The 14,642-nt window shown below is 48.0% G+C and overlaps 1 protein-coding gene across 8 annotated transcripts in view; it reads left to right on the top strand.

Annotated features, from left to right (window-relative positions):
* LOC111847710 (uncharacterized) overlaps positions 1–14,642 on the top strand; it is an 83,194-nt gene that overhangs the window by 59,877 nt on the left and 8,675 nt on the right. For 5 of the 8 annotated variants that reach the window (XM_072712622.1, XM_072712625.1, XM_072712623.1 and 2 more), the window contains 10 exons: positions 2,117–2,285; positions 2,982–3,086; positions 4,856–4,912; positions 4,993–5,061; positions 5,139–5,228; positions 6,395–6,504; positions 6,610–6,648; positions 7,235–7,982; positions 8,739–8,855; positions 10,096–13,932. In XM_072712622.1, coding sequence (XP_072568723.1) covers positions 2,117–2,285; positions 2,982–3,086; positions 4,856–4,912; positions 4,993–5,061; positions 5,139–5,228; positions 6,395–6,504; positions 6,610–6,648; positions 7,235–7,982; positions 8,739–8,855; positions 10,096–13,932 — 5,341 coding nt within the window. Of the gene's footprint in view, positions 1–2,116; positions 2,286–2,981; positions 3,087–3,112; positions 4,381–4,855; positions 4,913–4,992; positions 5,062–5,138; positions 5,229–6,394; positions 6,505–6,609; positions 6,649–7,234; positions 7,983–8,738; positions 8,856–10,095; positions 13,933–14,642 lie in introns of those variants that run through there. The other 3 variants (XM_072712626.1, XM_072712624.1, XM_023819123.2) reach the window with 3 other exon arrangements.

Below are 14,642 nucleotides of genomic sequence, written 5' to 3'. Positions count from 1 at the left end.
GTATATATGCTGTCTCCATCTCGTATACGGTCCCCCACTTTACCTCCTGTATATATGCTGTCTCCATGTCGTATACGGTCTCTCTCTTTACCTCCTGTATATATGCTGTCTCCATGTCGTATACGGTCTCTCTCTTTACCTCCTGTATATATGCTGTCTCCATGTCGTATATGGTCTCTCTCTTTACCTCCTGTATATATGCTGTCTCCATCTCGTATACGGTCTCTCTCTTTACCTCCTGTATATATGCTGTCTCCATGTCGTATACGGTCTCTCTCTTTACCTCCTGTATATATGCTGTCTCCATGTCATATACGGTCTCTCTCTTTACCTCCTGTATATATGCTGTCTCCATGTCGTATACGGTCTCTCTCTTTACCTCCTGTATATATGCTGTCTCCATGTCGTATACGGTCTCCCTCTTTACCTCCTGTATATATGCTGTCTCCATGTCGTATACGGTCTCTCTCTTTACCTCCTGTATATATGCTGTCTCCATGTCGTATACGGTCTCTCTCTTTACCTCCTGTATATATGCTGTCTCCATGTCGTATACGGTCTCTCTTTACCTCCTGTATATATGCTGTCTCCATGTCGTATACGGTCTCTCTTTACATCCTGTATATATGCTGTCTCCATGTCGTATACGGTCTCTCTTTACATCCTGTATATATGCTGTCTCCATCTCGTATACGGTCCCCCACTTTACCTCCTGTATATATGCTGTCTCCATCTCGTATACGGTCCCCCACTTTACCTCCTGTATATATGCTGTCTCCATGTCGTATATGGTCTCTCTCTTTACCTCCTGTATATATGCTGTCTCCATGTCGTATACGGTCCCCCACTTTACCTCCTGTATATATGCTGTCTCCATGTCGTATACGGTCCCCCACTTTACCTCCTGTATATATGCTGTCTCCATGTCGTATACGGTCTCTCTCTTTACCTCCTGTATATATGCTGTCTCCATGTCGTATACGGTCTCTCTCTTTACCTCCTGTATATATGCTGTCTCCATGTCGTATATGGTCTCTCTCTTTACCTCCTGTATATATGCTGTCTCCATGTCATATACGGTCTCCCTCTTTACCTCCTGTATATATGCTGTTCCCCTCTCTTGCATGTTCACCATACACACACATACGCATGTATATATACATTAGATGGATGGATCAATGGATCAATAGATGGATAGATAACATGGGAAGTGTGTTCGCATAATGCAGCAATGGATCATAACGTGCACCAATACAAACACACAGTGCAAAAACTGAAGACAGTGTGAACACAATTCATACATACAGTACAAAATAATTTCACATCAATGAATCAGAACATAAATGGTCTATATGTGGTATTCATAGTACATGTACTACTTTGTCTCACACACACCCCCACGTCACATACAGAGAATGTCAGCTCACACACACTGCGAGCTCCCATCTCACTGACTGGTGCCTCTGCTTAGCCTCTGTAAGATGGAGAAGCTGCCTCCTGTGTATCACTGAGCCTCATCAGTTCCCTGTAACAGCCTCTCCCTGTGTTAGTGCCGCCTCTCAGACCTTAATGGGTGTCTTCCCTCCACCTGACCTCCGACTCACTCATGCCTGTTTATGATGCAGCGAGTTCTTTCTGATCTCTGTCCCCTTTGGTTTGTTGGTTATTTCTGAAGGTAGAAGTTCACTCCTTAACCACATAAGCACAGTTTGAGTGTCAGTCAGCTGGGCTCCACTAGGGGGCGCACTACAGCGGGAACGTCCTTGGTCCTGCTGTGGACACACTGTTCACTGCTAAGATTTCAGGCAGAGACTGTATGGCTGCAGACCCTGTTTATCCCAGAGATGTGAACATTTCCTGCATTTGAAAGCAACTTTTATGTTAAACTTAGATTCTTAAGTTGTATTTTTGCTGAGGCCTCTCAAAGAAAATATGATCATTGATTTATGAAAAGTAGCATGCAGTTTAAGTGGGGGAAGTATAGCCTGTGTACACTCATAAAATGTACTTTTGTGTTTTTTGTGTACATCATTTTTCATAGGCTTGTCTCCTGGTTCCCGTGGTAACGTTTGTCATGGCGATTTGCCTCCTCCACCCTCTTCTCCTTTTCCCTCAGGCGGTCCCAGCTATTAGAGAAATCTGGAGCACTGGAGGTGGACAGCGTGGAGCTAATGGAGACAAACTCGTCCTCGGAGCCAGCGGCAGTGTCACCGTCAATGTGCCCCGCTGCTAACTCCGCCCACCGCCAGGGTCGCACCGAGCGTCGCCACCTCCCTGTGAAGCCGGTGCGTTTGCAGCAGAACCTGCACTGCCTTTCGGGACTCTGCTGGGAGCCCAGTTTGTTTTTAAAATTGTCCATTCATGTGGAAACTCTTTAGTTCGGGAAAGTATCCTTCTGTCACTTTGCCTTATAAGTCTATCAGCTTAACACTAGAAAATTTGCATTTTTGCGCGACACTATGCATACTAATGATAGGGTGGCTTGTTTTAATTATGGGGAAATATTTGTCCAAGACATAAATGTACATCATAGAAATGATTTTATAATAGTTCAGTGATTTTTTTTTAGGAATTTGGTCCATAACTGTATGTACTCTTTCTTTCAATCAAACAGTTTTAATGCAAATGACATGATTTTCAGTTTTTCACCATTAAGACAATCATGTCCATCAGCAGTCTCCGTTTTAATGAGCGATTTTGCCCCCAAAGTCACCCCATTGCCATCCCATTATCACCCCTGTGTGTCACTGCAAAGTGCTTGTGAACCAGCTGTGACACCCTGTTAATGAGCAGTTTCCAAATTCAGCAGTTGGGGTGCTTAGAGTGAAATGTAGTGCAGAACGGGAGGAACGCATCCAGGATGTGTGAGGAGCGCAGTTGGGTGGGAGTTCCCTGAAGCGTGAAGGACGTGTTTGCCGTTACGCTGACTACGTCAGAGTGCTCAGACCAGTTGCTCACGGCGCTCTTCCTGTCGCGTGCAGGAATTCTCGCTAGATGCCGCTCAGGAACGCTGCTCACCATCTAGTGTCTCCAGCTACCGCCGGGCCAAGTCTCTGGACAGGAGGGCGTCGGAGTCCTGCATGACGGTGAGTCGTAAGGCCGCCAGTGAGCGCTGTTAGACACACCCCCATGCAGACCCGCCCTCCAGCCTTTAAACCGTTACCGTGACTCTTGGTACGAACTTCCCCCACCTCCATAAAAATATACTGAGCCTACAAAACTGTCTTTTCCGTGAAATGGAATCCAGTCAAATGCAGGCGAAATTGTTGATCCGTAATTGATTTCACTTGTTAGCACTGAAAAATGGCAACAAGGATTTTGATGACTTGAGACGTTGGACACTTGGTTGTGTGAGTGAGAGAGAGGGGCCGAGACTGAAGATGGAAGTACCCTTTGAAAGGATATGATGGGGCCCAGCTACGCTGATTTTGCGTGTGTCTGGAACGGCGAAGCTGGCTTTCCCAGCTCAGCAGCTCGTGTATTTCCGGAATGGTCATTGGCGCATTGGACTCCACATCCACCAGCATCCGTGTGGAACATCTGACACCTGTTCTCAGGGCAAGCAGCAGTGCACCCAGTATCCACTGCAAAATATCTATAACAAGATGAAAATGGCTACTGCGTAATTGACTTTGACTACTGCTTATACAAATCTGCTAGAACAATTGTTAGTGACACAATAACTCCTTATTTGTGCAGGTAGAGAAGTTTCCAGGTTTAATAAGGATGGATGTGTTATACGTTATATAACTCATGTGATGTAACCGTAAACAGCTGAAAGAACTAGCAGTCTTTGTTTAAATTGTATGAGACTTTTCTTCTTCAGTGTACATCTATCGTTGATTAATCTGCCTGTTCCTCAATGTAGAAATATCTGATCAGCTGTCAAACATGGCAGGGAAAGAAACTTAATTGTTAGAGCTCCGTGTGTCAGAATGCGTGAGATTCTGTACAAGTTTGGTGTTAATGGCAAAAGTGATGCAGGACAGAGGTGCTTAACTGTTACAAAACTTCGCATTGGTGTTGTTTATGGGAAGCTGCTGCTGATCTTATTGGCTGTTCTCATGACTCCTGGGGGGAGGGCAGTCACTTAAAATACTCCCAAACACACAGACATTCTGTCCAGATTTTGCTCACCCTTAAGTATCAGCAGACCTCTGGCCTGTGCTGCTTACGGGTGTCTCCCTACCCAGCATGCCCTGCGGTGTGGCCGTTAGCTTCCTGTCAGCATGTGAGTTGCAGCTGTTGGAATGCCCCCAACCCGTTATAAATAGACAGGCAGGAGGGTAAAAGTGCAGAGCTGGGAGCTCGCTGAGGAACTGCGAGAGCGTGCAGGTGGCTTTTTAGCACTCGGGGCTAATGAAGCTGAACAGAAACAAGGTAGGGCCCCGCTTCAGTTGGCGGGGGTAGGGCGGGGGCGGCCCTGGGGGGTTTGCTGTGTGTTAGTGTTTCCTGACAAAGTCCTGCCATGTGCAGCTGGCCAGACCAGCCTGGGTCTGACTGACTAAACGCAGCCAGACTTGCTGTTGGTTACCTGTCAGTATCCACTGCAAATGTAGCTGAACTACAGCATATGGGAAGTTGCAAAGTATCCACTTCAATAAATTATTTCCATGTGAAAATAATTAACTATTTAAATCTCTCATTGCAGTATGATAGGGCATTCTGTCTATGGCTTAATGTAAGATTTCCCACATTTTTCTTGTGTAGTCAAATACCATACATTTTAGGTATTTGATGTCTTAATATGTTAAAATTGGGGGTCTCTGATTTATAGGGGGTTGCCCTAATAAGTTAAGCAGTCGTTTTATAATCTATGGATTGTCAATTATTAATGATCTCCCCCCCCCCCCAGCCGGACCTGTTGAACTTCAAAAAAGGATGGATGACCAAGCTGTATGAAGATGCCCTGGTGAGTGTCGAACCTGACGACTTGAGTGCAAGGGGATCATTGGATGTGGCTGCTGATTCTTTCGAATTCTCCTTCCTCAGTGGAAGAAGCACTGGTTCGTCCTGACGGACCAGAGCCTGAGATACTACAGGGACTCCATCGCAGAGGAAGTAAGTGCTGAAAGCGTGTGGACAGCGCTGTGCTTCTGGGCTGACCGGCTGGGATAACCGCTCCCACTCCCTCTCAGGCTGCAGATCTGGACGGCGAGATTGACCTCTCCACGTGCTATGATGTCACGGAGTTCCCAGTGCAGAGGAACTATGGCTTTCAGATTCACGTAAGTGGAATTTGTACTCCTTTCATGCAGCCTAGGATTTAAGGCAATTTGCTGATTGGTTTGTTTTGAAGTAGAAGCTGCCTCGTTTGGCATGCAGTTCATGTTGGTCTGCAGGTTTCTCTCCAAAAACGACCCTTTGTCTCATCCTGTCGGGTCATACGATCTGCCCCCCCCCGTAGTGAGGGGTGTCATAGAGTCTAATTCTGCCTCAGACCATCTCTGTTATCCCTCCCACCCTGGGAAACCGTTCATCTCTAGATTCCTTTTCCTAATGGCTTGTTTACATAAGGCTGGTGAAGTGCACTCTTCGTCACAAGTGGGGAAGCCATGCGAAGTGGCAGGAATATCTCCTGAAATAGGGCGATGGCCACACGTCCTCGCTTGACATTTTTGCAGGGTCCGGGAATGTAAACGATGCCGAGCGACAGTAAGCCTGCGGGCTGTAGTTTATCACGGCACGTCCGGCAGACGTGAGGAAACTCTGGCACCTCCGGACAGGTGAAGCCTTCGGTTAGCCTGCTGGTGTTTACCTTGGCTTTCCGGCAAGCCTGCGCCTCTGTTCCGGTTATTTCTGTCGGTGTCAAAATAGAGGAGTGAAGTGTATGATTCGGTCTGGCCGAGAACAGCATGGCGTCAGTGTGCAGAAATTAATAACTGCAGTATTTTTAACTGCTGCGAGCGTCCAAGCTAGTGGGATGAGGGAGCATCCTGAACGTCCCAGGGAAGCTCGTGTGGACCTTACATGCCTGAATTCCTTTGGCCACATGGTTGCCGTTGAAGTCGGGTCCCAGGCTAATGCCTGTTGTGCAGGCATGTCACAGAATACGGTTGCTGACCCATCCTGCCACCGTCACTCGTTTCATCACTGCTTGGTGGATAATGGGATAATGTCCATCTCAATGCTGGCTGTCACTGTCACCTGAACTGGTTGATTATAAAAATTAGATGAGTTTGTCACATACACAATACAGTTGGTTTAACTATGCAATGAAAATCTCATTCTAAACACGATAAACACAAATAAAACATGAAACATGGGTTTCACATTAAGGTGTGTACAATAACACACAATAAATACAAGTATGACAGTAAATGACAACTCGGTAATATACAGCAACATATTACAATAAATGGCAATTCCTGCCTCCCCGTTTTCCGGCAAACAGACGAAAGAAGGTGCGTTTACGCTCTCTGCCATGACCTCCGGCATTCGGCGCAACTGGATCCAGGCCATCATGAAGAGCGTGCGGCCTGCCATCGCCCCAGACGTCACCCGGTAAGACCACGCAGGATGGGGCTGCATGAAAGTGTGAACTTACTTCTGTGCTGTTGATCTTGCTTCTGCCTCTCTGTGTCTCTTCTGCTTCCGTGCTGCCCGCAGGAAAAACATCCCTTTGAAACTGTCAGTTCTGAAAACCAGGTTGGAATTCTGTCTTCCCTTCCTGTTCCTCCTCATCCCTGTAGTCCTGATTGTAGTGGCTCATGTAGGTTGTAGCATCACATGAACCGCAGTCATTGTTGTAAAGTCAGGGGATTTGTTTGGCGTGAAAGGAATGACACTGTCACTGATCACTTTTTGCAATGCATGGTATTTAGGAAAGAATGTTTTTTTTCTTCTTTTCTTTGATGCGTTGAGTTGTGATTGGCTGCTTGGCTTGTTAACCGGAACCTCAAATATTTTTGGTTTCCCCCCAACAATGATGCTAGTATGCCATACTCATTCTGCCCTCCCACCCCCCGCCCATCCTGTCAGTGATGTGTTTAAGTACTCCTCTCCCACCAGTGGGTGCGTGCCCTGTGTACGGACCAGCTGGTGGATGGTTCGTTTCCTCTCTGGGGTAGACATGCTCGATCATGTGGGAAATCTCAATATTTTATTTTTAGCTGTAGTTGTCATTTATCGTTTATGGTATGAAGAGAGAATGCAGGGCTTGCATGACTGACAAGCTTCTTGCTGGCTGGTGGCTAACCTCCTTCCTCCCCCCCCCACCTCCTGCTCGTCCCAGCTCCCTGCCGGAGGAGAGAGCTAAAGCAAGGGCACTGCTGGGCATGGGCCATTCAGCACCAACAGTGGAGCGCCACTCCAGCATGGAGGCCACCACCGTAGAAGAGGAGGGGCTGACACAGTCCTCCTCAAATTCAGAGCAGCGCCGGAGCCGAATCCGAGAGCGCAGGCGTGAGGGCCGCTCCAAAACCTTCGACTGGGCGGAGTTTCGGCACGGCCAGCCGGAGGAGAAGGTGGAATGTGATGGGCAGGCCGCCAAGCCTGAGGACAATGTGGACATCAGCTCTGCCTCCTCCTCTGCCTCCTCCCCGGCAACATCGCCCATGTCCTCCGCGTCCTCGGGGTCGTCGTCGACACCTGCGCCCCTCCAACGGGTGCCACTGGAGGATGACCTGGAGCGGGAGCGGGCGCGGCGGCGGGAGGAGAGGAGGCGCCGCTTCCTGAGTGTGCAAAGCTCCATGCCTGTCACCACGGTGCCTGTGAGTGGACAGGTCCGGGCTGCCGAACCCCCCAGCACAGGCCGCATGGAGATGGACCGCTCCCTGTCCATGCCCGAGTCTTTAAGCGAAGACTGCGTACAGCGGGCCAAGACCCCCAACGTCCAGGTGCAGATAGAGCAGCGCTGGCACCAGGTGGAGACCACGCCCCTCCGTGAGGAGAAGCAGGTTCCCATCAGTACCGCACGTTCTTCTCAGCAGAATGCTGAGCGGTTGCCCCCCCAGGAGCTCGCTGCCATTTTGGACAAAGAGGTGCGTTGGTGGGGATGCACTCGTCATTTTGGTGGAGCCATAGCCCCTAATACCGAATGTATAACCTTTGTCTGTCTGTCTCTGTCTAACAGTACACAAAATTCATGGCTTGGTAAAAGCCTTGGTTTGGGTTCATGGTTTGGTGCGTTTTCAGTACTGCATTGAAAACAGACTTTTGTTATGAATTCAGTAAAACTGCAAACGCACACTATTGCAAACAGCTGTAAACTAAAGGCAACGTGTTAGCAAGCGTGTTTGAATTAAACAATAAATAAAGTGATGCGTATTTGAACTTTGCAGAAATTAATACGTAAAATAAATAAAAATAAAAAAATTAGACTACATCATGAACAGCCCTATAGCCTTAAAGCACCTTAAACTGGGACCAGTTTGCAGATACTGTATCTGCCTTACACTGGTCTCGCTCTCTCTCATGTTCCCAAACCGGCGATTATGAGTGACTGTTACCAGCATTAGCCGTGACCAGCGCACCCACAATCAACATGTTTCCCATGCGGAACATGTTACATTTATTGACATGGACGGAATCTGTTTCATTGTGTGTGCTGAACCAATAATAATGTACTGAACTGTACACGACAAATATGTGTGAAAGCCATCATCTATGTAGCTACTCCTTGTCAGGGTTTACCGGAACCTGGAGCTTTTCTGTTTCTAAAGCTGTGTATTATTAAAAACTGAATAAGTTGCCACTGTCCCCCACCCCCCCACCACCACTCTTGTATATTTGCACAGTTGGAGCAGACGCAGAAGGAGCTGGCCAGGCTACAGGAGCAAAACAACCTGCTTCAGGAGCAGCTCCAGGATGCCAGGGGGAGGGAACAGAATGCCAGGGAGGGCTACGTGCTGCAGGTAGGCGTGGGGGTAGGGCACCGGCCCTGGGGGCGATCTCGCCGTAGGTAGGCGTGGGGGTAGGGCACCGGCCCTGGGGACGATCTCGCCGTAGGTAGGCGTGGGGGTAGGGCACCGGCCCTGGGGGCGATCTCGCCGTAGGTAGGCGTGGGGGTAGGGCACCGGCCCTGGGGACGATCTCGCCGTAGGTAGGCGTGGGGATAGGGCACCGGCCCTGGGGCGATCGCGTCGTAGGTAGGCGTGGGGATAGGGCACCGGCCCTGGGGCGATCGCGTCGTAGGTAGGCGTGGGGATAGGGCACCGGCCCTGGGGGCGATCGCGCCGTAGGTAAGCGTAGGGGTAGGGCACATCAGGGCACCACTGGGGGTAGGGCACTGGCTTGTGAGAGAGAGCTCAGCTAGATGTGCCACAGAAGCATCTTTCACGGCAGAATTTGTGAAATACAATGGTAACAAATTAGAAAGCAACTTCAACACAAAAGCAGAGTTTGGGCTGTTGTATAATTCTAATAATAAAGAATATTGATAATTGTGATTATGTAGTGTGATTATGTATGGGCTTGGGAATAACCTAAAGTGGGAGCTTGATCACATGACAGATCTGCACGGACGTGGCGTTTTCAGCATGTGTTCTCACTAACTGTTTTACTGAGTTTCACATCTTCTGGGAAATAATTGGTATGAATAATTATGTTCAAGGTAAGAGAAGCTGTATGCAGAAGAGCATTGCGCTGTGCTTTTTTCCCTCTTCCTCTTCATTTGCTCACTTCTGTCCCCTGCCTCCCTTTTGCATGACTTTGGGTGTTTTGGACTAAAATGCACGCTTGCTTTATATTTCGGACTTTATGTACATTGCATTTGTGGTGTCTGTGCATTTTACATTTTAAAATGTACATCCTGAATCCCACCCCCACATCTCCTTATACGTATTTACATCCAGTACTGTATTAGTGTTCCCATCCCTCCCACCCCCCCATGTTTCGATCTTATTTGCTATCACACATTTGGTATAGTTTTAGTGTTGATGAAGCCATTGAAGCTTCCAGACTGCATTTTGTGTTCAAACTTTGAGTTTATTCATTTGTATTTTTCTTTTGATTTTTTTTCTCAAAAAAAGCACAGTGGAAAGCTTTTAATAATCTTGTTAATTTGCCGAGCTTCCCCAGAGATGTGTCCCTCGGTGTCTGGGGCGGGTGGTGGAAAAAATGTTACTAACCTAATGTCCGATCAATTTTTTAAAGAGCGACTCGCCGTCCCTACCGTCAAACACAGGCGCCTGGCATCGGCTGCACAAGCTCAATCAGGACCTTCAGGCAGAGCTCGAGTCCCAGAGACGCAAACAGGACTTCACCAGCCAGCAGGTGCAGGCCCTCAAGAGGAATTACAGCGAAGCCAAGGATGTCATCCGACACCACGAGGCGGAGATCCAGGCCCTGCAGGCCAAACTCAACAATGCTATGGCTGAGATCCTCATAAGTGAGCAAGCTGTGGCTAAAATGCGTAGCGAGCTCAAGCTAGAGCAGGAGCGCTTCCGGGATTGCAAGGAGGAGTGGGAGCACAATGAGATGACCCTGCGTGCCCAGCTCAAGGACAGCGAGGACCGACTTAAGAATGTGGAGGCCCACCTTCTAGAGAAGAGCCAGGCTTTAAGGGACCTTGAGCGCCAGCAGGCCCTCCAGAGAGACCACCTGAAGGAGGTCCAGAAACTTCAGGAGAGACTGACCGAGGTCACAGGCCGGCTGATTGCCACCGAGGAAGCACAGGCCCTTAAAGAGGAGAGGTTACAGAAGAACCTGCATGTCCTGCAAGAGAACCATGAGAAAGAGCGGCAGGATCTAGTTAGACGTCTGGCAGAGGCAGAGGGCAGAGGACAGGAGCTAGAGGATCGTCTTCATGAGGCAGAACAGCATGTTGAAGAGCTTCTAAGGGAGAACAGGACCTCAGGGCTAGAAAGTGATGAAATGGTACATCAGCTAGAGGAGCAGCTGGCCATTAAGACTGATGCCATTGAAAAGCTTACGGAGTCCATCCGGCAACTAGAGGAAGAGAAGGGTCAGCTGACTTGCCGTTGTCAGGAACTGCTAAATCAAATCACAGAGGCAGACAATGAGGTCACTAAACTTCAGACTCGACTTAAAACTGAGGAAACAGACTATTATAATCTAGAACATTCCTATGAAAAGGTATCTGAAGAGTTCCAGAAAATCAACAAGGTTCTACGAGAGAAGGAGCAGGAGATCCGTGAGGTCAAAGAGATGTATGAGCGGCTGGTAGAAAAGAAGGAGCAGGATCTTCATGAGGCGATGGTGAAGATGGCAGCTTTGGGAAGCAGCCTGGAAGAGACAGAGCTAAAACTGCAGGCTAAAGAAGAGTTGATCTGTAAGTTGGGGCAAGGAGATACGGGGATGGCTGCTGCTGAGCAGGAGCTGCAGGCTAAATTAGTTGTCGCAGAGGATCGAATCGCTGAACTGGAGCAGCACCTTAATGATTTGCAGATAGGCTACACTGATCTCCAGGTGGAGCACTGCAAACTGCAGGAGGATTGTGATGTTTTGGAGAGCTTGAGCAAACTAAATGACACTGCAGCAATAGAAGTTCCCTCAGTTGTAGGGGAAGCCAGGCCAAAAGGGAAAACCAGTGCCGATGCACAGGGGTCACTTTGCAAAAGACAGGCCATACATTTTTCCAGCATCCACTGCCAAAATTATATCCACACAGACGGTGGACAGAAATTGTGGGCTAGTAATTCGCCATCGGACATTGGCCAGGACCAATCACTTACTGAAGACTGTGGTTCCTCCAACACTGAATACCAGCAAATGGCCTCTGACGACACTGATCCTGAGAAGTTTATATCCATCATTCATGTGCTTGAGACCAAACTGTATGCCACAGAGGAGAAGCTGAAACACATTACTCTAAAGCTGGAAGAGCAACAGAGTTGGCAGCTGGAGTCTATGATGGAGCAACATGACCACTTAGCCGAAAATGAAACAGAGCTGCAGGAGCAGCTCAATGAAAGCCTGTGCAAAGTAGACCAGCTCACCACTCAGCTCCAGGAAGAAATGGACAAGAGATCTGCTTTTGCTCAGGAAACGACCTGCCGCATCAGGGCAGTGAATGCCAAATACGAGAAAGCATTAGCTTGTGTAGAGCTGAGCAGGGAAAAGGTCCAGGCCATCCTGAGAGATCCTTTTGAGGGCAACATGGAAACACAACTTCACATACTGTCAAACATAGAAAACGAGCTGGTGAATGCCACCATTTTTATTAGGGAGGGAGGTCACAATTTGGAGGAACAGCAGCTAGAGATTCAAGCAGGTCAGAACCAGGATGAGGTAACAGATACGGAGAAGATAAAATTGTTTGCCAAAACGTTAGCTTTTGAGGCATTGGTTTTGAGTAAGATGGCTTTTTCAGTTCAGAATCTGAATTTTGATCTCTTGCAGAGTTTGAATGAGATTCACCTAGAGGCTGAGAAATTGAAGAGGAGTGATGAGGGTTACTTGGCAGTTGAGTATGCTGATGTCTTGACCAGGAAGCTTATGATAGAAAGTGAATTTTGGACAGAGGTAGAGAAGCTTGAGGCAAAGTATAAAGTGAATGAAGGGAGGAGAGAGGAGGACACAAATTCCGCAGGGGGTGGTGATGTTACTGGTATTACTGTAATCAGCAATGCCTGTATCGAAGCTGAATTGGCTTTTGCTGTTCAGAATCTTAAGAACTTCTATGAGGAGAAACTACAGATACTCAAAGGGGACCTAATGGAGGCCCACAGGAACCTGCAGCAAAGGGAGCTGGCACTGAAAGAGCTGATAAAAGCTTCTAACAAACCAGAATTTGCTAGTGTCATTCAAGAGGTCAGTGATGAACTTGACCTTGGTCAACAAATGATTGATGCAAGTGCCCCAGAACTTGTGTCCTATATGGAACAGATAAAAATGGAAGAGGCTCATGACTTGGCTGATGAGTTGGTCAGTAGACATCTTCAAGACACTGTGCCTCCCTGTAGCATTGAGTTTGTCCAGTCCCCGCATGTTGGACGAGATAGACTTGCAGCTGAACTGATAAGGCAAGCAGAAATCCTTCAGTTTCTCTCTCAGAAGGTAGAGTCACTCTGTGAGGCTGACAGTGGAATATTTCTCCAGAGACTGGTTTCCTGTGTAAATGCAACTTACAGAAATCCCAGTGATATTACTAGCAGTTCTCTTTGCATGCGTGAGGCTATGATCCAGGCCCAGGTTGCCTATGTTGCCTGCAAGATGAGAGCAGACCATGAGAGGGACCTGAAGCTGTGCAGAGAGGCCTGCCAAAATATGGACGTCTTATGCCAGGAGCATGCCCGAAATGTGGGAGCCATTCGGGAGCGGTATGAGGCCTCCTTGCAGGAGGAACGCCAGAACTTTAACCAGATGGTAGCCAGCCTTCAGGAGGAGAACAGGGCCCTGCACGGTGAAGTATCCTGTCGCATCACTGAGCTCTCTCAACAACAGGAGAGGTTGGCACAGTTGGAGGCACACTTCTGCAGGGAGATGGAGCAGCTGAAGGTTAGGTATGAACTTGAGCTGAGCCAGGCAGAGCAAGGTCGGGCAACCACCGAGCAAGCACTAATGGAGAAAACGGCAGATAGCCAGCACAAGTTGGAGGTTATCCTTATGGACATTGAAAAGATGGAAGACCGACATGAAGAGCATGTGCAGACACTTGAGGACAAGTTTCATGGGAAGATACAGGAGTTGCAGCACATCCACGAGAAGGAGATGGAGATGCTACATGGACACTACACACAAACCATCTGTGCCATGGAGGAAACACTGGGCAGGCTGAAAGCCAGCAACCCTGAGGGCTCATCTCATCCTGAGCAGGTCATAGCACCCATGGCCCCAACCTGGCCTATGGAACAGGATACTAGTCAGGCCAGCAAGACTGACCGGGATTCGATGATGGTGCTGAGAGACAGAATCCAGGAGCTGGAGACCCAGATGAATACCATGAAGGATGAGTTGGAAAACAAACAGCTGGAAGGAGATGTGTCGAGCCTGAAGGAGAAATACCAAAAAGATTTTGAGAGCTTGAAGGTGTTTTTACATTTTTTGTTTTGTTTCTAGTTTTTAGTTTTTTAATAGAGCTTTTGAGCTCCATTCTGGATTCTAAGCTGCAGTGGTTAATTACTGATTACTTACTGACTCAGAGGAGATCTCATCCAACAGCTCTTTAAAAATCATTTTGTAGCCAAAGTGATAAGCTTCGCAGTTCTCTGATTGGGGTTTACATGAAAAATGTCTGGTGAAAACACTTAGTGAAGTACTGTGGCTGTTTTAGCAGAGATACACCTGGCTTGCACTAAATTGACCATTTCAGCTTTGCATCCAAATATGTAGCATGAGTTTTACTGAGCTAGCACCTCTCTGCATCAAGATCTCCCCGTTTCATCACATGTTCATAACCAGCACTGCTCAAACCAGAGAAGCCCAAGGGCTGGCCATTTGAGGAGTGGTAGTTTTCACTGTTAGCGGCTGCTAGTCTCTTGGACTTTCAGGAGCAGGCTTTCCCTCACTCTATAGGTTTTGCATGTTGGTACTGTCAGCCTTTTAGTTTTCACTCATCCCATGATGGGGTACCAGAGCAAGTCACGTTGTGCAGCTGCTGTTATGTAAGGCAATGTTAGTCATGAATGCTTATTTGCCATCTTACTCTCCACACATGGACTTGCGCTGTCGTACTTAGTTTGGATTTGCTTGGATTGCATTGATCACCATTTTTTAATAGTAACAGCAGCCGCATAAGG

The sequence above is a fragment of the Paramormyrops kingsleyae genome, chromosome 5 (assembly GCF_048594095.1).
Source record: "Paramormyrops kingsleyae isolate MSU_618 chromosome 5, PKINGS_0.4, whole genome shotgun sequence".
NCBI lineage: Eukaryota > Metazoa > Chordata > Actinopteri > Osteoglossiformes > Mormyridae > Paramormyrops > Paramormyrops kingsleyae.
The sequence above is the reverse complement of the archived record's forward strand: the minus strand, read 5'-3'. Positions and strand labels throughout refer to the sequence as shown.